The following is a 24140-nucleotide window of genomic DNA, read 5'->3' as shown; positions in this document are numbered from 1 at the left end:
CAGAGTCCAGAAGTGTCAGAGGCACGGACTCATGCTTGCAAATTGCAAAACCTTTTGCTCATTCACTCTTGACCAAAAACCACAGAGTCTATTTAAGTTTTAAAGCTTTATTAAAAGTAAAAATATTTATTAAAATCAAGCTTGTCATAAAACATAAAGTACGGTTGATTAAAAATGGAAAAGTGCTTATAGTGATTTATTTCACACATTTATTGTGGGCGAGCCGAGCCCTCACCTGGTTTGAACTTTAATTTTTCTTTTTGGTGCTAAATCGTTGGTCCCTCTGTCCTAGTGGTGATGATGATGATTTGTTCTTAGAAGTGAAGCTTCTGTCTGTTATGAGAAAAATGGTGCGTGTTAAAAAGCAAGCTTTCATCAGTTGTGCCAAATAGTGCAGCAACACCCTTCCCTGGAAAAAGGGACATTTTTACTTTAGAGTAGACAGTCAAAAATTATTAGATTGGTTCCTGTATTCACATTTCTTCATTCCTAGACAACATACTAGTGAGTGGTGTATGTCTATGATATCTAACATTCTTAAATGTACTTTGTAGGTGGAACATCTGGTGCTGGGCCCAGCGCGGAGGTGGAGGAGGAAAGCTCTGGGGAGGAGGCGGTGCAAGTGCCGGACCAAACTGCTGTGCGGGTTGCCACGGTAGTGGCGGGCAGTGGTAAGCTCTTATATTCCTTACTTATTGAGATTGCAGACTGCATAGTGTGCTCCCCGTGAGAAAACGTAAGGTTTGTCCAGATGAGAGACAAGAAGAAGAATGATTGACATATAGTTTGAATGGATGGATGCCTGGAAAATGGTACTATCTGACTCTTAGATAGCATATGTGTATCTAGAGAGAGTAGACGGTCACTGGATGAACTAAGTGTTACTTTGAAGAGCATGTAACACCGCACACGCACGTCTGTCCCAGTGTAGGAAAGGCAAGGAAAAGAAGTTGTAATTTTGTCCGAATATTACCATGAATAGTAGCAGAAGTTTGTATTGCAAGCACAGCATATATCCGGCTATTATGATGGCAACTCACTACCTCTGTTAATAAGTTTAGTAGAACTCGGTCATTCATGTGTGGCTGTATCACTGTTCACTCAATAAAAAGCAAAGCACCTAAAGTCATCCCATATGTAAGCAAATACATACCATGTGCAGTGATAGATATTCAGATTATTTATCTTCTTCATTTTCCTTTTCTAGTATTCATTGGCACTGTAGGGTGAAAGTTAAATTAATTAAGCAGTAGCCCTTGTAACAGAGTATTCTCAGTGCCACCCATAATAGAAAGGTAAGAGCATCACTGCCTGCATGTACTGGACTGGTACAGTAACGCAAGTCTGTCTCACTCATCATGGCGGGCGTCTGTTTTTTCTCGGGTGCAAGGTGACTTAATGACGGCTTGCAGAAGTTAACGTACCAATTTGCTAAACAAGCGAGAAGAAGAAGAATAAGACTGGTGTACTGTCATAGTCGACTCTAATGGAGTGAGTCCATAGTGCTCGTAGAATTGATTCCTTAAACTCCCACTAATGTTAGAGCAAGGATGAAGAAGTGGGAGGTTAGATAGATACTGGCCACAATAGTACTGCGCTTGCAAGTTGCTAGTTCTACTGTGACACAACTTTCTGCTGAATCATTTTGTGTTAATCTTAAAGAGCATTGGTTACAGACTATGTCTTTCTTTCTTCATATAGATGCTCCTCCCAAACCAACACGGAAGGAGCTGGCTAAAAGGGCCCGGCAACGGAGGTTGGAGGCTACTGTCGCCGAATATCGGCGGCTGGTGGCCCAATAGGAGGAGGACACGCAGACTAGTACGTCAACAACATCGACGGCGACACCTGCATCCTCCTCCGCGCTCCCTGGGTCAGCCAGTCAGCGCAGCAGGTCTCCAGCGGTACGGAGCCGGGGTACCGCAGCCACCCGCCACCGCCGAGCAGCAAAGAAATCAGCTGACCCCCACAGCAGTACCAAAAAAGGATGCACCGCCTTTCCCTGAGGGTTTCCTACCTCAAGCAGGAGCACCTCAACACCAAAACCCTGCTCGAGACCCTCCGCAAGGAGCATGCCGACCTGGCCCAAAAAGTCAACAGCAGCCAGCAGTAGGAGGAGACTGTCCCTTGCCCCCTTTTTTAAAGACTTCTGGGGGGTGGGAATTGGGAGTTGGGTTTTCAATTTTTTTGGGACTTCGTTTTCAGGGACATTCGTTGGAGGTTCGGGAGGGGGGGTGTGTTGGGTCTTGCGGGAGAATATTTATGTTAGGGATATATAAATATACTTTAAACTTTATCTTAGCATACGTGTTTTTTACTGCTTTTGAGGCTGGTGGGTGGGGGTTTAACAGTCCAGAAACTTAAGTGGCATCTTGATTCAAGTTGTGTAAGTACTAATGGCCCAAATGTTTTCAAAACTAAGTGCCTCTCACAGAGTAAGTGAATTCAATAGTCCTAGGACCGTCAGTCTCTCGTCTCTCCTAATACTCCATTATAATACCTCCGCCCAAACGCTTATCTTACCTGTAATTTGTGTTTGGAAATAGGGCTAGGCACAGGGGTGGCTGCACGCGAAATGGCGATTAAGGTTGGCAGTCCTGGATGGATGAAATGTCATCATTGCGGTGGTACTTGTGGTGTTACACAGTGGCAGTTGCAGCATCTGAAAAAAAAGAAAATGAAACCTTGTTTGTCCTTACCGTAGCATTAGAACGGTACGATAGAGAATATAGCAGGTGACAGTACACTAGAACAGTGCCACAATGTAGCCTAACAAATGGTAAAGTATTGAAAGTATAACTAGTACTTGCGTTGAATTTCTTTGACATTGGCTACTACTACAAGAAATAGTCCCGAAGGTGAAGGACACAGCAGCGTAATAATTTGCCACGTCTAGGAGGAGGATGTTTTTGATGACCAATCAAGTTGATGGCGCACATGAAAATCGCCTTTCATTTGCCAATAGTGACTGAGTGTCAAGCTGAGTAAGAATAGAATATATCCTCGGATTCCTTCACCAGCCTGTTGCTATGACCTTATCCTCCCCAGCAAGTGTTTGGAATTATTGCTGTCATTTAGTCACACATCAATCAAAACCACACAGCCCGGGGGAAGAGGGTTAGGGTTTGTAAAATGGATGGGAATGGGGGATTTTGGGAAAGTTTTGTTGAGAGAAGAAAAAAAAAGCACAGCATGGACAAACAATAATTGAAGATAAAGAAATCTTTGGGTACAAAGCTAACCATAAATCTTTTAAGTGACATAAAGGAAGTGCACTACTGCATGCATGGTTACTGAAAAGTAAGTAGTACTTTCGACAACCGTGAATGAAAGAATGCGACAGTACAGGGCTGCAGTAATAATTATGCGTTTTCACTTGCCTATCTCTGCACTCAGAGAAACACTTCTTACATTAAATTAGGTTTAAAAAATAGCAGAAGTAAAACCTATAGAATGGCTGTAGGGATGAATTTAGAAGCAGAGATCAAAGAAATGCAGAGTCACTCTCATAGAAGTTCACAGCAATAACATTACTTAAAAGATAATTAGAAAAGAACGGATACTGTATCTGTATGTTGTTGTAGTTGTCCTGTTGAATTTGGTAAGTTGCATGCATCAAACCATTCCTCTTATTAGCGGGACTCCTCCATTCCAGCTGACGCTCCGTCCATCAATGTTGCTGACCAGAAGACACCCTGTCCACTGCCTGCCTGGCGGATGCTGAATTGCGGCTCGCTAATGTGAAGCCTGACTTCCTCCTTTTTTTCCCATTGCACAGACTGAAACCCGGCCTGTAATTATTGATGGAAAAACAGGAAGTGATATTAGAACACCACTGACAAATAAATATAAGGTATGTACGCTGTGTAGTGCAAAAAGACACACTTTGAGTTTCCTAATAGACAGTACAATATTGTTGAAAGTGCATACTCTGTCTGAGTCTCCTTTTGAAGGATAAATAAGTATGAGCAAATTAATTTAGCGGATCTTTCCCCTCAAGCTAGGTGTACTGTAAACTGTGTTTTAGAACAAAATTAGACCTTCCCAGCAGTGCTCCCAGACCCTTACTAAACCCAGTCGCAAAAATGTAGAAGACCCCAAATCAGATCTCAAAAAATGAGGCCTAGTAGAAAAATGGTGACAAAACGTACTTTGAAAGTAAAGTAGGCCCAAATCCCCCCTTACCCACCGTGGATTGTATTCAAACCACTTGCAAGCAAGCAAAAGTATCCATACCCAGCATCGCTCCAAGACTCGCAAACCCCCCCACAAACAGCCCCCGCCCAAACACATGCAATACAATACTGCTAACCCTAACGAGCCCTAAGTTAAGAATAGTGGCAAACGCTTTCTTTGACTAGGCCAAATCCCCCCTTTCCTCCATTGGATTTTCTTCAAATCACTTGCAATCAAAATTACACATTCCCACGAGTGCTCTAAGACCCCAGAACCCAGTTGCAAAAATCTAGAACACCCCCAAACACATGGAATACTGCTGCTAGTGCTAACCCTAACGAACCCTAAGTTACAAAAAGTGCCAAAAGGCTTTTCAGCATGGATTTTCTCCAAACCACTTTTATCCGGTATTAGACCTTCCCAGCAATGCCCCAAGACTCGCCAACCCACCCACAAAAAAGCACAACACCCCCAAACAGGCAAAAAGCAAAAATGGAAAATCTAATACTTACAATATTTTTCGGCCTTCTTTCAATTCTGTCCAAACGCGCTGTGCAGCTAGGCCCTAACTCCCCTTTTCCACCATGGATTTCCTGAAAAACAAATGCAATCAAAATTAGACTGTGCCAGCAGTGCTCCCAGACCCCAAAACCCACCCCCAAACACCAGGAACCCACCCAAACAGGCCCCCGAAAACATGATAGTGAGCAAAAAGGCAAGAACTTTTTCAACTCTGATTTTCTCCAAACCACTTTTATCCGGTATTAGACCTTCCCGGCAATGGCCCCAGAGCCGTCAACTCACCCGCAAAGAAGTAGAACACCCCCACAAGTGCAGAGTCTTTCTTCTTTGGGCGTAATCCAGCCATCTGCTTTGAGGGAAATAGGAGTCTGGAGGAGGAGGATAGAGGAGCATGTTCTTGTGAACTTGTGAACCTGATGAATGCAGACTGCGGCACCTTCAAATCAATAAGCAAATAAGTGAAGACAGTTCTGCTGATGGGCTTGTTTTTGTGATTAGGTGATTAAAGTTTTTTTTTATATAGACTTTGCAAAACAAAGAAAGACAGACATACAGGAATGAAAGTGAATAATGACGAAAAAGAAAGTTATTGATTCATTGGCTCATTTTCAGGGCTTGGTGTCAGGGAAGAAGAGTTCGTCGTCATACTCTGCGAATTCAGGCGGGAGTAGGTCACCTAACAGAGAAGAAATTCCCTCATCTAGGTTGGTGTCCTCCTCGTCTTCTTCCGGCGTGTATTCTCGTACTTTGTAATCTGATGGTATGAGGTGCTGATTCATCTTGATCATTGTTAACCTCTCCACATTTTTGGGCGAGAGGCGGGTCCTTTTGCAAGTTACAATGCCACCAGCAGCACTGAAAACACGTTCAGAAGACACGCTTGCGAGTGGGCAAGACAAGTAATTTATAGCCAGGTTGGAGATCTCTGGCCACAATTCTTTTTTCCCATGCCAATACGCCAATGGGTCATCATGAACATAGACCTCTGTTGAGTCATTCAGATAGTCCTGCACCATCGACTCAAGGTTCTCCACGGTTCCTCCACTTTGCTTACTTTTTGCTGGGACCTTTTGAGAAGCAAACCCAAGCTGAGTTAGCCAATCCTCTTCTTCACACAATGTTACTGTTGTGTCTGGTGCAGATGATCCGGTTGCTGGTGTCTTTAACGGCTGAGAGGGAAAATCACTCACTTCTGCCACAGCCACAGGTGCAGAAGTGGATTCTTTTGACTCCGGATGGCCTGCTGATGCTGATGTACTGCCTTTTCCTTCAATTTCCTGCCGTTCTCTTTCAAACCTCATGGCTGACAGAGCTAGCCAACGTTTTTACTTTGAAACTTCTGCGTCACCAAAAGGAAAGAATGCTCTGCCTGCCAGTGCCTTTTTGTAGCGTGGATCCAGAATAGTAGCAGAAATGTAATGCTGTTCTGTGTGGATCTTTTGAAGACGTTCATCGCAAAGTAGGCGCTGTAATAATTTCTCCGCCAAATCAAAAGCTTCTTGCTTTTCTTCATCTTTTTGAAACGTAGAAGACACCGCCTTCAGTTGGTGCTCTAGCAGGCGCAACAAGGGGATAGCTTTTCCCAAATTACAGTCCTCCCTGCTGACTGCACGCTTTAAGCCCTCAAAAGGATGAAGCATGCCTGTCAGGCTTTTAACTAGCTTCCATTGCTCCGCATGTATCCTCAGGTCCTTCATAGCTGTACCCTGTGTAAAGAAATACTGATCGACTACCGCACACTGCTCATACAGACGCTCAAGCATGTAGAAGGTTGAGTTCCAATGTGTTGCCACCTCCTGGATGAGTGCTTTCACTGGCAGTCGACGTTGATGTAGCAGGCCCCTCAGATGCTTCCGGGCCTTAAAAGAATGGCTGAAATGTGTGCACATTCTTCGGCAGGTGGTCAGTAACTCGCACACTGGACTTTCTTCACTCAAGAATTTTTTAACAACCAGGTTTATACAGTGCGCCAAACACGGCACTCTGAAATAGTTACCCATATCCAAGGCCTTAACTACATTGGCGCCATTATCCGTGGAAACATAACCAATCTTGCGTTTTTTTGGGGACAGCCATTGAAAGACCTTTGTGTTAAACTCCTGCAAAATGTTTTCTCCTGTATGACTTGTCTCCATGCCAAACATGGCTAGTGTTGCATGTTTTCGAGCAGCTTTAAAAACGGTGTCCGGGTCAACACCTGCCCTTAGCTTTGCTGTAACTCCTGAAAAAGAGACCCAGTGTGCAGTGATGCACATGTAATCAGTGCCTGCGCCACTGGTCCACATGTCTGTTGTCAGATGTATAGTGTGAACAGCACTCTTCTGCAAAGCTGCCCCAATCACCTCCAGCACATCTTCATGTAGTGCTGGAACCGCAACTCTGGCAAAATAGAACCGGCTAGGAACCTTCCATTTAGGACAGAGCGTTGCCACTAATTCAAGAAAACCAACCCCTTCCACAAAAGAAAAAGGGAGAAGGTCCAGATCTAGCATTTTAGCCAGCTTAGTGTTATACAGACTCGTCATTGGGTGGTTGCGTTCAAATGGCGCATCTAAAAACAACCATGATTTTACGGGATGATGATGATGATGACTTCTTCGACCCAGTTACGCTCGGTGATGATGAACTTTTTCTCATTGGTGTCTCACTCTCTCCTACACTCTTAGTGTGGCTCACAGGGGGTGTGCTGCTGACAGGGGTACTGGGTGTAAGTGAAGTGTTTGACGCTTCTTCCTCCTCGTCATCATCAGATGAAACATCAACAGATACAATTTGTTGACTTGCAATTCCGGCTTCCTTGATCTCCTTTAGGTGCGCATGCCATTTGACAGTGTGCTGTCTCTCAAGATGACCTCTCTGGCCTCCGGTACCATAGTTGGTACCAAGGTTACCACGACTAACTCCAAGCTTACAAATGCTACAAATGGCTATGTTTTCCCTTGTTGTGCTAACACTAAAGAAGTCCCAAACTGCGGACTTCAAATGTCTGTGGGGGGCGGAGGAGGCGATACTGGTCATGCTAATGCCAGATGAAGTGGAGGATGTGTGTTGCCGAACTTTACTACGTTGTGCACTTGCAGCACCACTAATTGAGGAAATGGAGGTCGAGGTGGATGGAGGTCCCTTCTGGCGAGAAAATATGGAAGTGGTAGGTGGTGGTGTACTAGTTAACTGTGGTGGTCCCATTGCCTTGTCGTCAACATCACGCTCAGCAGCTTCTCTGGCTAGGGTCAAAATGTCTGTTTGTTGCATGCCCGCTGGGGCTGCAGTGACGTTTATGATGACTGCGTTGTCGTCGTGAGAGTCTTCATCAGCAGGAGTATACGCCACTTCTTGTTCAGCGTCATCATCACACTCCATAAGTACGAGACTTCCGGGGACCTTCCTTTTACGCTTAGCTACCTTTGTCAGATCATGGTGTGCCTCACTCTCAGACGGCAGTGGTGGTTCCCAATTTTGATCCCTATCATCAGAAGGAAGGGGGCTTGAAGAAGATGTAGACACCATCCTTGATCTTTTCCTTGCTAGGGATGTGGAAGACAATGAATGATCAGGAGGAGTGGCTTCCTCAAATGATACCTCTGCTTGAATGTCGATTTCCTGCCCCTACTTCGGGAGGAACAACTATTCTGGGCACTTGTGCCGCTCCATGCACCTCTGCTTGCGCATCTCCTTGCGCTGCCTCTCCTTCCACATGTACTTGGGCTTGTACTTGCACATGTGGTTGTTGTTGCGGCTGTGGTTGTTGAACACTCGTCAGATGAGTTACAACAACCTGTGTTGATGAGGGACATTGCTGCTACTTTCTTGCGATGAGCCAACATCACTGGTCGATGGTGAATGAACAACTATACAGGCGGCCTCTAAAGCACTCAAGGCCTTGGACTTAAGTTGGCGTGGTGGTGGTGGCACTGAGCCCAATGGAGCGGGGGTGCTGCTCCCGGCAGCTTGGTCCCCAGCAGACCCCGCTGCTGCTGCAGGCGTACTTATTTTTTTCCCAAAAAATGTGGCGGTTGCCAAGAGACCAGTCTTCTTGGTAAGTGGCGCCACTTGCTTCTTCTGCTCCTTACTGGCAACTTTCTTGCTAGAGGAGCTACGGGGAACTTTTTTTGGGGCCATCTTCTTCAGATGTCAGAACAGCAGGCCGCAGTTGCACGAGTTGCAGAGTTGTCTTGTCTGTGGCCACACGTGACGTCGCGTGATGTTATGCTGCACACACCGTTGCAGGACTTCTTCCTGGCACTGGTGGTTCTCTTGTGCACCTAAAAGCAATGGAAGACAGAGGAACATCAGTTATACAGCCAAAAAAATCGAAAAACACACAAAAATCAGCACAATCCCATGCCATCCATGCCCTCCATGATGTTTAAATTCAAGACAGCCCACAGAAAGACTAGGCCCATGCACCACTCACTACCCCTGGGCATAATGGATGAAAGCTAGGCAAAATGGGTGCAGGCCTGAGAACACTGCCTGCATTCAAAATTGCCCCTTGCCCCCCAGCACATGGCCAGGGCCTGCCTGTACCAGCACTCAAAATGGCCCCCACCCACATGGCCAGTCCCCACCAACACCCCAAAAAATCGAAAAAAACACAAAAATCACCACAATCCAATGCCATCCATGCCCTCCATGATGTTTACATTAAAGAGACCCCACAGAAAGACTCAGTCCATGCACCACCCACTACCCCTGGGCAAAAGGCCCCAACAGCAGGCAAAAAAATCGAAAAACACACAAAAATCAGCACAATCCCATGCCATCCATGCCCTCCATTATGTTTACATTAAAGAGACCCCACAGAAAGACTCAGTCCATGCACCACTCACTACCCCTGGGCAAAAGGCCCCAACAGCAGCCAAAAAAAATCGAAAAACACACACAAATCTGCACAATCCCATGCCATCCATGCCCTCCATGATGTTTACATTGAAGAGACCCCACAGAAAGACTCAGTACATCCACCACTGAGTACCCCCGGGCAAAAGGCCCCAACAACAGCCCAAAAATCGAAAATTCCAAAATTGTAGTTGCAGCAACTGTAATGCCCCAAACAAACTTACTTGTGAAATTTCTAATCCAAAAGTGATCCAAAGAAAGTCAAAAAGGCCTCAAATCCAAATATCCAGCAGCATCCACAAAAAGTAATCCTTCCAGGTCAAGATCCAAATGAAAGTGACCAGCGCATGAAGAAAGCACTGGGAGGAGCCTGCTGGACAGGAACAGGAAGTTGGAGACTGTGGTCCTCTTCCTTCCTCCCCCACCCCCAAATGGACTCCTTGCAAAAAAAAGTGCAGGCAAATGTCAACCTGAAGAGTTATTCTGATAAAAATCATCATTTTCAGAAGGTTTATGCTGCTTGCTGGTGGATTTCTTGTGCAGAATTGCAAAATTTGCAATTTCGCTAGTGCGAGATTGTTGCTGCCCGCCGCATCTACGTGTTCGCAATTGCGAGTTCTCGCGATGCGTGCTGTGCAAGGTGGCAAGCCGCGATGACGTAATCGCGGTCGCCAAACTCCCGCGGGATCCCGCAGCAAGATCCAAAATGGCGCAGCACACGCAAAATATGGAGAAAAACAACTCTGCAAACGCTGAATGACGGTAAGTGAACGCCGCGCGCCGCAATATTGTATCACCAAGCAAAAAAATCAGCTGCGTGCGAATTTTCCGCAAATTCGCGAGAGTTCGCGGATTGCGAATTTGCCAAAAATCCGCAAATTCCACGAGCGGAACGGATTTTACGCCCATGCTTAATAGATTCCTTAACTTAGAATAGATACCCCAGCAATACCAACCTCGGTGGTGGGTCTGCGAATAAGATTACACCAGAAAGTCACAGAGAACAGAACGACCAAAGAAGCCATCTCTCTGGACTTGACTGTCAAGGCGGTAATGCTTGGTAAACGTGTGCAGCGAGGCCCACGTAGCTGCCTGACAAATGTCTTGCAAGGGAATGCCGCATCCCAAGGTAGTAATTACTGCAGTTGTCCTGGTGGAATGGGCACAGAGCCCCACAGGAGGCTCCTTCTTAGCCAACGAGTAACAGGCCTTGATGCAGAGAACGACCCACCGAGAGATGGTCTGTTTGTGCACGGCCCAACCTTTTTTGGGGCCCACGTAGCCAACAAAGAGCTGGTCATCCACCCGGAACTGTTGTGTGCGTTTCAGATAAAAGGAAAGCACTTGTTTTGGGTCCAAACGGTGAAGCCTCTCTTCCTCTTTTGAAGGATGCAGAGGTGGAAAGAAGGTGGGCAAGGTGATGGTCTGCCCGATGTGGAAGGGCATGACAACCTTTGGCAAGAAAGAAGGACAGGTCCTCAAAACCACCTTGTCCGGATGCATAGAAAGGAATGGAGGTTTGAAAGAAAGAGCTTGGAGCTCACTCACTCTTCTGGCAGAGGTGATAGCTACCAGGAAAGCTGTTTTGAGAGTAAGAAGATGTAAGGGACAGTTCTGAAAGGGCTCGAATGGAGCGTACATGAGAAATGTCAAGACGATGTTTAAGTCCCATTGAGGCATGATGAACGGCACAGGAGGAAAAGTGTGCGTAATGCATTTCAGAAAACGGTTAACAACCGGGGACTTAAAAAGAGAAGGCTGCTCTGGAAGCCGTAGAAAGGCAGAGATGGCAGAAAGATGACCTTTGTTAGTGCCCACAGCAGAGCCCTACTGGGCCAAGGAAAGAAGGAACAAAAGAACTTCAGAAAGAGGGGCAGAAAGGGGATCCACAGGCTTAGCTGTGCACCATGACACAAACTTGTTCCACCTGCAGGCGTATACTGTTTTTGTGGAGGGACGCCTGGCTGCCAGAATGACATCACAGACTTCGGGAGGAAGATTGAAAGCTGTCAACTGTCGCCGCTCAATCTCCACGCATGGAGGTGGAGGCTGGGCAGGTTTGCGTGGAGGACCGCCCCCTGCTGCTGCGACAGAAGATCCTCCTGAAGAGGCTGTCGGGTTGGGGGATCAATTGCCATGTTGAGTAGCTCGGGATACCAGTACCTTCGTGCCCAGTCCGGAGCCACCTGGGCCCGGTCGCACCGAATCTTCTTCACTCTGGGCAGAAGTGGTATAGGCGGAAAGGCGTACAGTAGACCGCAACTCCACTCGCGACAAAACACGCAGAACAGGTGGCGAATAGATCTAACCAAGGCTCTCCCCACTGCTGCAAGAGACCTTGCGCCACGTCCGAGTTCAAACGCCATTCGTGATCCATCATGCACCGGCGGCTGAGTTCGTCCGCCCTGGCGTTCATAGAACCTGCCAGGTGTTGAACCACCAAGGTAATGCCTTAATGTTCCAGCCATGTCCAGAGGCGCAGGGCATCCTGACATAGGATTCAGGACCCCACCCCGCGCTGTTTGTTGCAATACCACATGGCAGTGGTTTTGTCCATAAACACCTGCATCACACTTCCCCGGACAGATGGGAGAAATGCCTTCGGTGGCAGTCGGATCGCCTGAAGCTCCAAAAGGTTGATATGAAGCAGGGACTCTGCCTGAGACCAGAAGCCTCTAATCTCCGCCTCTCCCAAGTGGCCTCCCCATCCCAGGAGGGACGCATCCGTCACCACTGTGTGCTCCGGTTGGGGAAGGGAGAGGGATCGGCCATTGACCCAATCGCGAATCATGAGCCACCACTGCTATTGTTGTGAAGTGCCCTCCGGTATCTGGACTTGATCGGACAGGTTGCCCCGATTCTGTGCCCACTGGAACTTCAGGTCTCACTGCAGAGCCTGTATATGCCATCTGGCATGTTGCACTAGCAGGATGCAGGAGGCCATCAGGCCCAGGAGCTCGAGGGTCATCTTGACCGAAACCTGGGATAAAGGCTGAAAGATCGGAATCATAGCCTGAATATCCTGGACTCGCTGCTTGGAGGATAAACTGGAAACCGCGTCGAATCCAGAACCGCTCCGATGAATGGGAGCTTCTGAGAATGACTCAGTTGCGACTTCAGCACGTTGATGGAAAACCCCAGCAAATGCAGGAGGTCGCCGTAGTCTGGAGGTGGGTGACAACTGCCTGGGGCAAGCCCGCCTTCAACAACCAGTCGTCGAGGTAGGGAAAGACTGACATCCCTGACCTGCGCAGATGAGCTGCGACCACCGCCATCCCTTTCGTGAACACCCAAAGGGCGCTGGTAAGGCCAAAAGGGAGCAGGCAAACTGAAAATGCTCCTGGCCTACAGTGAACAGCAGGTAACGCCGGTGGGCGGGCAGGACGGGGATGTGAAAATATGCGTCCTGCAAGTCCAACACTACCATCCAGTCTCCAGGGTCGAGGGCAGCCAAGACCTGAGCCGGAGTCAACATCTTGAACTTCTCCTTCAGGAGGAAGCAATTGATGTTCCTGAAGTCCAAGATGGGGTGCAAGACCCCCTTGACCTTCTTGGGGACCAGAAAGTAGTGGGAATAACAACCACGCCCAGGAACGCGCTTGATGGCCCCCTTGGCCAAGAGGGCCATAACCTCCTGCTGGAGAAGCGCGAAATGACCCCCGACATGCGGTGGAATTGAGGGGGCATGGGGGGGGGGGTAGACTCGAAGGGGAGGGAGTAACCCCTCCGGACGAGTTGCAGCACCCACCTGTCGGAAGTGACTGAACTCCAATGGGGAAGGTGATGACGAATCCTGACACCCACTGGCGTGGGGTGCGTCCCGAAGCTCAGACTAGGAAGGCTTTGAGGCGGATGTCGTGGGGGTGGAGGTGGACTGACCTTCACGCCGACCCCCTGAGCCACCACGGCAGCCTCCACGGCCAAGCTGAGTTTGGTTCTCCGCAGGCTTTTGACTGAACGAGTGGGCAGGGGAGCCTCTTCCCTGGCCACAAAAGGAGTGAAAAGTAGACGTAGCCGGGCGCGTGGCGGAAAGGCCTAAGGACTTGGCTGTAGCTCGAGAGTCTTTAGAATGCTCCAGAGCACTGTCGGCCTTAACACCAAACAGGCGAGTGCCATCGAAGGGCATGTCCATGAGCGAGCTCTGAACATCCGGGGAGAACCCATTAGACCTCAACCAGGCGTGGGCAGGAAGTGCCACTGTTGTGGAAATCACCCTACCGAGGGAGTCCGCGGTATCTAAGCCACAACAAATGGCAAATTTAGCCGCGTCCTTACCCTCGGCCACAGCCTGGGGCAGCATAGCCTGGACCTCTTCAGGACACTGAGGCAACACCTGAGCAACGGTATCCCACACCGCGTGGGAATAGCGGCCCAATAGACAGGTGGTGTCACTGACCGCAGCCCCAAGCTGGCTGACGAGAGCAACCGCTTGCCGAACTGCTCCAGCTTCTTGGAGTCCTTATCCGGTGGAGCTGTGGGAAAGGCACTCTGGGACGTCAAAGCTTGAATGACCAGGCTCTCGGGTGTAGGGCGAGTGGTCAGAAAGGCAGGATCACCCGGCGCTGGAATGAGTGCCGAACTTCAAGCAACTTCCGGAGCTGCTCCCGCAAAGCCTTCGGGGCCATGGCCCAACGGTCCAGACAAGACCAGGAGTCGTGGTCGCGCTCCATGCAGTAGAGACAGGCGTCTTAGGGGTCCGCCACCAACATATTGCGACGGCAGGCCCCACAAGACTTAAACCCAGGCATCCCTATGCACCAGAGAAGATCAACAAGAGACAAAAGTCCCCAAAAAGATAGTAAAAAAAATGACTAGGGTACGTGCTCTAACCGAATCTGCGCTTACTGGTGCGGAAAAAGAAAGAACTGACGTCAGCGCACATGGGTGGCGCCTAAGTAGTCTCTGTGATGTCATCTTAGCACATACAACGCTAGCGACGGACGCGGAGCCGCACAACACCACCTACTGATGCGCAGGGGTACTCATAGCAAAACTTCTGTGAATACCAATAGTAGTAAGTTTAGGATTTTGTCGTAAGTTAGTTCCGTGAATCAGCCCCAAAGTAAGCAAAGTTGGTGAGCAGCATGACCCTCTCCATGAGAAGAGCTGTCTTGCTTATTCATCACAACATTCCAAATATTCATTCATCCTTTCACTCTAATTCACTCATAGCCACCAGGATTAAGCTTTACTTTCTCTCATGCAGTCTTTCACCAAAATTTCCAGTCCATTTAATATCCACCCTTTCTTCCAGCCATCCTTTCGCCCATCCATCACTTTACCCACTAACCCACCCTTTCACTGATATACCATTTTTCTTTCTTTTAGAGTTACATCATTTCACATTTCCCTCAAGCCAGCAATAGAAGAGGCAAAAATAACTCAACCATCACTGCAGCTACTAAAGCTGGGGTGGGGTTCACGAGCACGACTTGAAAACGCCCTGGTACTAGCTAGTAAGTATAATTGTCAGTAAGCAGACAATTATGTGACTTACCAATGCCCGTCCCTTCTGACACTTCTCCCTCTCCAACTGATTTGCCTCCTGCAGTGGCACTAGAATAAAACATTAGTAGGGCCGGATTTAGGGCAGTGCGACTTATTATTGGAGAGATGAGGGGCACGTTTGCCCTGTGGTAGTGAGAGAATCCGAGGAGGCGGTCCTGGGGTGTGTGGGAGCCAAACATGCTTGTCGCACTGGGCACCACCAGCGCTAAAGCCGGCCCTGTCGGGATATTCAGGCAACGCTACTGTGGTAGCACAGCAGATAGGGGCTATATTGCTACACCTGTGAGGATGTAATGGGTAACTGAGAAATCATACGCAGAAGATGTGGCCTTTTATTTTAGACCCCAGCACTTTGAGACCCAGGAGGGAGCCTAGCAAGGGAAAATTAAAAGGAAAAACATGCACACCTGTGCTCTCATACGTTACACTGAACAAAGGGTTGGCACATCGAAAACCATCCACAGCCATAAAAGGATTGCGGTTGGTGAAAGCAAATAAAGTACTTAAGTGAGTAGGGACATGGCATGGGCACGATTATGTATGTCATCTGATTTTCCCTTTTTCATTGCTACTTTGACAGATCTCTGGTCCCACTCAACTAAGGGTGGGAGTGCATCACTCATCCAAACACGGAGATGCTGAAGACATAGGACAGATCTGTACACTATGGGAGGCATTTCTGGGAGAGGAGAGCCTAATTGTTTCTGGGAAGATGGAACCTTCTTAAGATACTCCCCTTTCTGTGATCATTTTGCTGTTGTATCCAAGGCATGTACAGCTTTCGCCATTCTTTGCAACAACAAAAAAGCACAGTCTTACCTGTCTATATTCTAAAATGATCTTGGGTAATGGATGAAACTCTTGTAAATGATTCAACTGAAAAATACAAAATGAAATCAAATTATCAAACAGTTAACTATGAAAACCTTGTTAAAATTGTATTTAAATCTTCACATGGGACACCCACTTAAATAAACTCTTCAAATATGTATTGATATATGTATGGGACCACTAATTCATCACAATCTTCACTTCCAATCGTTACACTAACATCAACATCTCACAGAAAGAGCACATTCAAAGCAGACTTCCATCCCCAAGCATATAGCCCACACGTTTCGGGTGAAAAAATATCACAGTGATCTCTGCCAGAAAAAAAACAAGTTATCTGTACACTATGGTTCTTCAGTATTGATATATTTAATAGATTCACAGACTTGAATCTTCCCTGCCGTCATAGTGGGAGTCCCACGGTAACAGCGATAGAAAAGTAATGCTAGCAGATAGGCTTTAGAAAACCCATTTAAACAATATAAATTGTTAACTTATTGACATTGTTTTGAAGCATCCAAACTTCAGCCAATCAGAGCAGAGACCCAGAAGCACTCTTCCCCTGCAGAGCCACCATATCTCAGATTTTGAGCACAAGTGTAATACCCGGAGGAAAAGAGGTCAAGTAATGTTGAGCCTGAACGGGGAGGAGAGAGGGTCGCATATGAATTTATGAGAGATATCATTACAGGAGAACTACAGTGTAGAAGAAAGTAACTTCTTTTTTCTCCAGTATTATATCTTTCATACGTTCACATGCTTGAATCAGAGTAGCGAGCAGTATCAAACGTGTTTAGGAGGTGGGATAGCCGAACCATCCAACTATGAGAGCCATCACAACCTTAAATATGATATACTGATGAAATAATGTTTTCCAAAAGTACAAATATATATCATAAACACATAAAGGCGAAAAATATAACATTTGAACATCTACCGAACTTCTAATCATATATGATGAACTAGAAATTTCAATAAAAGACAGAGAGAGGCAAAAGAAACATGAAACGGCACCTTGAAAACAGGCGTTGTAAAGCGGCTTGTCCAACTGCCATATCAGCTTTGTGCCATGAGTCCTGGCCAAAGTAGTTCATAAAAGTATGGACATTAACCTATGTGGCTGCCTTGCAGATGTCAGGGAGTGAAACCCTTGCAAACAGGGCCAAAGAAGCTGCCGCTTTTCTTGTGGAATATGCCTTCACCTTCGTTGACATTGGCCTTGCTGCTTTTTCATGGCAGAATCTGATGACTGCAGCAACCCAACATCCAATACTGGCTTGTACTTTTCTGGGTGAGGCATAGGAGACTAAGGGTCTGATTATGATGGTGGGCAGACCGCCATCGACAGGCCGTCAGTGGCCGTCAGTCTGCCTGCTGTCAGTCCCTTGGTCCGACCACTGGATAAAAATACCGGCAGTCGGACCCACAGCGGTTGGGGGAAAGACCGCCACCTCCACCAGGATCAGTGAGCCAGTTGGAGGTGGAGGTGATTCCTGCATGGTGGCGGTGCTTAGGCAGGCACTGCCATCGGGATTACAATATCCCTTTCTGACAGTTTTTTCATGGTGGGAAACCCCCCATGAAAAGACTGTCCAAAAAGGATATTGCTGTGCCAAACAGGGCCCCGTTCATCATGGGCCGCTGTAAAGTGGCAGTGGGGGCTCATGTAATGCCCCCACGCACCTCCATGCACCATGTGCCAAGCACCACATTGTGCATGGCACACAGTCCATGGACGTACAGGAATTGCTCATATTCATGGAGGCTTCTGCTCTGGCCCTTTGCTTGTACTACAGCACAAGCCTCCGTGAATAGGTGCACGCTGTTGCATCGTAATGTGGTGTGGTGCCTGCTTATCGGGTGGTCTCTCCTGACCGCCGCAATAATGGGCAGCGGTCCAACTGCCGGCTATCATAATCAGACCCTAAGAGTTGATCAGATTTCTTGAATGATTTACTTCTGTCCAGGTAGAACTTGAGACATCTTTTAATGTCCAAAGAATGAAGACCTTTTTTTACAGGCAAAGATGGATTAGGGAAAAAAGTTAGCAAAATAATAGGCTCATTGAGAGTGGTTGGCACCTTTGGAATAAACTTGGGGTTAGTTCTCAGAATTCCTCTGATCTCCTGAAACATATGGTTCTCGGACTGTCCGAGCCTAAATTTCACTTATTCTCTTAGCGGAGGTAAAAGCCAAGAGAAAGGCAACCTTACAGGAAAGACATTTTAAGTGAGTCTTGTGAATCGGCTCAAAAAGAGGCTTAGTCAATTGTAATAAGACTGTATTGAGATGCCAGGACACCGGTGGAGGCTTAACTGGGCGGAAAGGCCCGAAACAGTTTTTTCATAAACTCTTTAGTGAGTCTGTTCGAACACAAAGAGAGCTTTTCTTTCTGCCGTTTGAATCTGGAGATTGCTGCCAGGTGAACTTTCACAGAAGCATGAGACAAACCTGAATTTGCTAGATGCAGCAAGTAAGGAAGAACTTTTTCTGGTGTTTCTGGTGTTGAAGAATTTCCTGCAAAGAAAGCATTCAGAAGGATTGCTTCTTGATGAACTTATTCAGAAGCCTTAAATCCATCACCTGTCTCTGTTTGGCTCGTTTTTTTTCTGAGAAGGAAAAAATTGGAATAGAAGTCTTTGTTGCGCTGATCTGGCGGGACTTCTTCTATTGCATCCTTGGAGAGAAGCACACTAATCTCTTGGTTCCGTGAAATTATGTGTCTGTGAGATGTTTTGCATGGTGGATAATTTGGAGGCTTTTGAACAAATTCCAGGCTGTGACCGCACTGGATTACGTCTAAAAACCATTTGTCTGAAGAGATGTTTTTCCAACAACTGAAGAATTTGAAAAGAAAATTGCAGAATTTCTGAGATGGGATGGAGATGGCTGGTGCCAGGGACATATAATTGTCTCCTAGAGGTATCTTGAGATTTCCTTCCAGCCGGAGCCGGTGTCTTCAAGCTGGTTGTTGAGGATAGGTGGAACCTGCCCTGTAGGTTGTCTGTGATGGGTAGATTGGTCGAAATCCCTGCTATGCGTATGGCTGATATCTGTCCTGTTGGTATAGAGGCTGTGGAGTGAACTGAGCCCAGCTCCTTCCTCCTTGAAAGGAAGAGAAAACTTCTTTGTTGGAGTGAACCCAAAGAGCAGGCGGTCTCAGTACCCGATTAAATGGACTGGGGAGCTTCGTCCACATGTTTGCCGAAAAGATTTTTGCAGTCAAATAGCATGTCCAAGATCTTCGACTGCACTTCGGGGTGGAAAGATGTAGCCTTCGGCCAGCCCTGGCACATCAATACCCCCAGCCATTTTACAAAAAAGCAGTGGAGGAGATATGCATTGCTGCGTCAATAATCTCTGTAGAGGCTTTCTCACCTTCTACAAGTATCCTTCTTGCCTCTTTCTGTTTGTTATCAGGGAGATACTCAATAAATGTCGCCATATCAGACCACATCTGCCGCTCAAATGTCCCTGGAATCGCTAGGGCATTAGAGGCTCTTATTGCAGTTGTCCCCATTGCCGAAAACCATTTCCCGATGTTATAGATTCTAAGGCCTTCTATATCGGGTGGAGCCGAACATGGAGAAGATGGATTCTTAGCCCTACTCTGTGCCACCTGCATTATAACAGAGCCAGGCCTTGGGATGACAAATAAGAGAAGTTCATGCATGCTTTGCTCTATATTTTGTATCAATTTTGGCACCACTGACCCCACAGATGCTGGAGTCTTTATTATCTTGAGTCCCTCCTGCCAAATATAGTCCAGAATTTTTATGGATCTCACTGAACGTTGAGCCACATCTTTAAAGTCATACAAGAAACATTCTGCATGCTTAGTTGGAAGCGGCAGGTTGAATCACTTAGATGCGCACTCCACTCTAGCAGGTTGTGAAAACCACCTATATCTGCAGGTGGCGAATCGGCTGGAGAAGGAGTCGGTGAAGCAGATAGAGGGGCCTTGTACTCATCCCATTCAGGATCTTCAACTGCTGCATCAAATTGAATTTCACCCTTTTCTGGTTGATGTTTGTTGTCACTTTCAGCTAGACTATCTCTTATTGTGATCGGTGGGGAACAGGTCTCTCTTTATGAAGGGATACTGCAGCACTTCTCTTAAGAGGCTCAGAGTCAGGAGTATCCACATTTCTCTGAGTTTGCAGAGCTGATGGGTTAGCCTCCGGAATTTTTTTGTAATAGTCATTTATTATTAACTGTAGGTCTGTAACCAGAGACACAGAAACTGAAATAGAGGATCCTTGTAGATGATGTTCCCCCTCTTGTTCTTCATAGGGAGATACTCAGAGGTATCAAACCTGTGGGTAACCTTCTTTGTCTTCCATTACCTAGCACTTCACGTTCAGTTGTGAAGGAATATACGCATGGCCAAACATACCTTCATCTCCAGAGTCCTGAAACTCTAGGAGCTTTGTAGAAGGTAATGGTGAAAGTTTTAAAATATCCGCCTGGAGAGAGACTGCAGTTCCTTTTGTAGGGAGGTGGATGGTCTCGACAGGACCGTCGACGATGTCATCGACGGGGCCGACATCGATGTAGTCTTCGTCGACTGGATATTGCGTGGCGACGATGAAGATATGACTGGCCCTATACGGGCTTTCGTTGATGGTCTCGTTGACGATGTCGTAGTTGTCGCCAGAGCCTTTAACAAGGAGCAGGAGGTGGTCTTCGAAGTTCTCATCGTCGACACCGATGTGGTTACTGGTGTTGAGACTGTCTGTATCATCAACACTCTTGACGACGAAGCCATCATAGACAGTGTTGTTGTTGTTGACGGATCCGTAGACGGGCACATTTTGAGTGTCACTGGCTCGTCGAATGGTGTCACACAAACTGAAGGAGGAGCAGATGGAGATCTTCTGAGAGAGAAAGAGAAGGTCTAGGATGAACCTTGTCACTCGAACCCCCCAGCACTTGGTTCCCTGGAATGGGATTTCGCCCGCTTTAGATCTTTGGCAGATAAGGCTGAGTCCTCATTTTTGCACCTTTTAGAAGATTTATGATCTTTTTCGTCGCTATCAGAATCTGACTGAGCCTTCTACTTTCTCTGGAGCCAGAAAAGTAGTCTGGTCTCCCTGTCTTTAAGTGTCTTCGAAGAAAAAATACTGCAGTACTTGTGTTGAGAGTACTAGCAGTATAAGCACTCTTTGCGGGGATCTTCCGAATATAACCTGGATTTGCCACAGGATTTGCAAGACCTATAAAACGCCTTTTCTGAACACCTCAGACATAACCAAAATTTTGAGAAGTAATCGCTCACACTGTACCTTAGAAGTAGCAGGACATTCTAAAAGTCATCAAATAGCTGACAGGTCAAAAGGTCAAAGATGAGGGAGCAGAGATCAGGGAGACCCCCTATCACGTAACGTGCGGTAAGCAATCTGAGGTAAGTAAGGGTCTCTGCTCTAATTAGCTGAAGTTTGGATGATTTAAACAATGTCAATAGGTTAACAATTTCTATTGTTTTCAAATGGGTTTTCTTAAGCTTATCTACTAGCATTGCTTTTCTATTGCTATTACCGTGGGACTCCCACCATGATGATGGGGAAGATTCAGGCATGTGAATCTATGAAAGATGTAATACTGGAGAATTGTACAAAACAGAGATCACTGCAGTGGTGGTGCCAAGGTATAATAAGCTTGTCTAAAGCGGTATTGAACATAAGGGAGAACCCTGGAACCAGTACAGAAAGTGAAAATCATAAGCATAATTTTGTGGAGTAGAACTAAACTGCTAGCTCCACATAAAATGAGTGACAAAAGTCACTTGTTTTTAACTACTCATGTTAAAACAAATGTTAACCTGATCTGAGAATGAAGTAAGTGAAGTAAACAAGTGCTTTGCTGATGGAATTGCTGGACTATTCGAATAGTATCTATATTGCATGTAGATCCCCCCCAGACCCAGCTATATTCACAGTTTCTCTGCTCTATTTAGAGTTGGGGAAGCACCAGGTTTACACAGAAGGAGCCTCCACTGGCTGTGCCAGTTTTAACCTCTCACCTGGCAGCCCACCGGCCACAGGGTCACAGCAATGGTCATCCTATTCTGTTGAGAGTGGGGCAACTGTCAATCATTTACCCTACATATCTCCACAATGCGAGGCACGGCAGACAAGAGCAGGGCCATGGCCAATGAATTAACGGTGCTCCTGGAGTATACCCATTAAACCGCCACCATCCCCACCACATCCAACTCCATCCGAGGGAGTGGGATTCTTGTAGCACCAGGGACCCATACAGCTGGCCTGGGACTTTGGGGTTGGGCCTGTATCCAGGCACTCACCTGATGATGACATCCTTTCAAGTGAGCACCTTAGACCCCATGCTTTTACCTACCCCTGGAGTGGGAAACAATACCTGGAGCACAGACCTAGGCCTTTATGAACAACAGTGAGTGGGAAACTCCCCCTTCATTAGACGCATCTCCCCCTCCACTGGGGCTTGCATTGACTTTCATTCCCAAGCACCTCCACCCTTATGAGAACAATTAACTGGAGGGCAATCAGAACTGGCCCTGTGTCTCTCCTCCCACCTTCCTTGGTGCTCTGCCCAGGTCTTAGGCATAAGGTGACCGATGAATTGGCCCCTTTCAAAGTCGAACAATGCCACAGAGACCATTGGATTTCCCCCCTTAGTAGTGTAGCAATACCACAGAGACTGCACAGGGCTGCTCGGGCTTCCGCTCTGAGTTCGGCCATACTGTAAGTGGGCCAGTCTCATGGGACCAGACCCCTTCAGGTCGGTGAATACCCACATCGGACACTTTTATGTCTGCAGACATCCCCAGCAAGTGCCTCAGTGCGAGGCCTGGCTGACTCTCTCTAGGTCCATCCTAAGGGGCCCCTCTGCTCCATTCAATCCTCCGGCCCTATCATCACTGGCATTTCTCCACTTCCTGTGATGGGGGATTGTGTAGAAAAGTAGGATCTGCTTTCAAGATTACCCCCACTTTTTTGCCTGGTGTCAGTGTGTTTTGACTGTAGTTTCCTGGGACCCTGCTAATCAGGACCCCAGCATCTGTGCTCTCTCTCCCAAAATGGCTTTTGTAAGCACTTTTGTACCTCCACATTTGGCTACTAGTGTCTCCTATGGGCTGCTGCATGTGTTGTGCCACCCATGGCAGCCTGTGTGAGGTGGTGCTTGCACCTCTCGCAACAGATACAAGTTTTTTTATATCTGAGGTCACTACACTTAAAATCTGTAAGTCACCTTTACGGTAGGCCCTACAATCCTGAGGACAGGGTGCCTGGCTATAAGTGTGAAGGTGCCCCAGCATGAGCAGGACAACCCTACAAACCCCGGAGTCGATTCTCTAAGCTTTGTGAGTGCAGTCAGCCATTTTAAGACATATAGCAGATATCAGTAATTATATGATGTCTAATTATATAACAGTTGTGCTGAACCTGGTCATGCTTGGTATCAAACATTTTGGAATCATCCCCCAACACCAATTCTGGTGTTGGAGGAATGATCTCATGTACTGGAGGACCCCTTAGAGGAGCCCCCTGTTCTCCAATAACAACGTTTCAGGGTCTGCCAGCAAGCAAGTGCTGCTGCCGACCACAGACAAGATTCTGCACTCCTGCTGCTGCACTGGGGAAGGTAGAACAACAGGTTTCCTGTCACAGGGATGTTTGACCACCTCTCAGACAGGACTTAGTATAATGGTCTAGGGTGGGGCACTTTCCAGAGGCCCCAGACTGCACTAAAAGGCAGATTTGGTGCCCTCATTGCATACCCCAGTTTGAGGCACTTCAGGAACCTTTGGTTCCCACTGTAGAATGAAACAGGACAAAGAAAAGGTGAGTAGCCTCCCCTCTGTCCAGCCACTCCTCTGGGAGGGACTCCTGGGTCCTTGGGTATTTACCTGCGGGTGAGTCATCAGATTCATCATGGAAAAAGACTCACCTCTGAAACCAAGACACTTGGACGTCGTTGGATTCCGACTGGAACCAAGACAACATCAAGGAAAACTCCTGCTACTCCTGGTCTCCCTCTTCTTCAAGTCTTCTGCCTTGTCTGTCTCTGTGCTTTCCTCTGGTTCACCAGAAGACCTGTGGGCATCGAGGACATCGGAAGAAACCTCCCTTGGAGTGAAGGAGTCACTCACCTGCATCTGCAAGTGCCCCACCAAAGCTGACCAGTCTGCTTCTCCGGTCGTCCTATGGACTTCCCGAAGCCCAGCAACACAGGTGGTGGTTCTGCAGCTCTCCAGAGGCCTGACCTGTCTGGCCTGAAATTTG

At 47.2% G+C, this 24140-nt stretch overlaps 1 protein-coding gene across 1 annotated transcript in view; it reads right to left on the bottom strand.

Annotated features, from left to right (window-relative positions):
• Window positions 1-24140, bottom strand: part of POLN (DNA polymerase nu) — a 2689548-nt gene that overhangs the window by 1092465 nt on the left and 1572943 nt on the right. The window contains exon 18 of the mRNA XM_078678603.1: window positions 15865-15921. Coding sequence (XP_078534729.1) covers window positions 15865-15921 — 57 coding nt within the window. The remainder of the gene's footprint in view (window positions 1-15864; window positions 15922-24140) is intronic.

This window comes from Lissotriton helveticus, chromosome 2_2, assembly GCF_964261635.1.
Source record: "Lissotriton helveticus chromosome 2_2, aLisHel1.1, whole genome shotgun sequence".
NCBI classification, from domain to species: Eukaryota; Metazoa; Chordata; class Amphibia; order Caudata; family Salamandridae; genus Lissotriton; species Lissotriton helveticus.
Note: the sequence above shows the minus strand (reverse complement) of the source record. Positions and strands in the feature narration are given on the sequence as shown.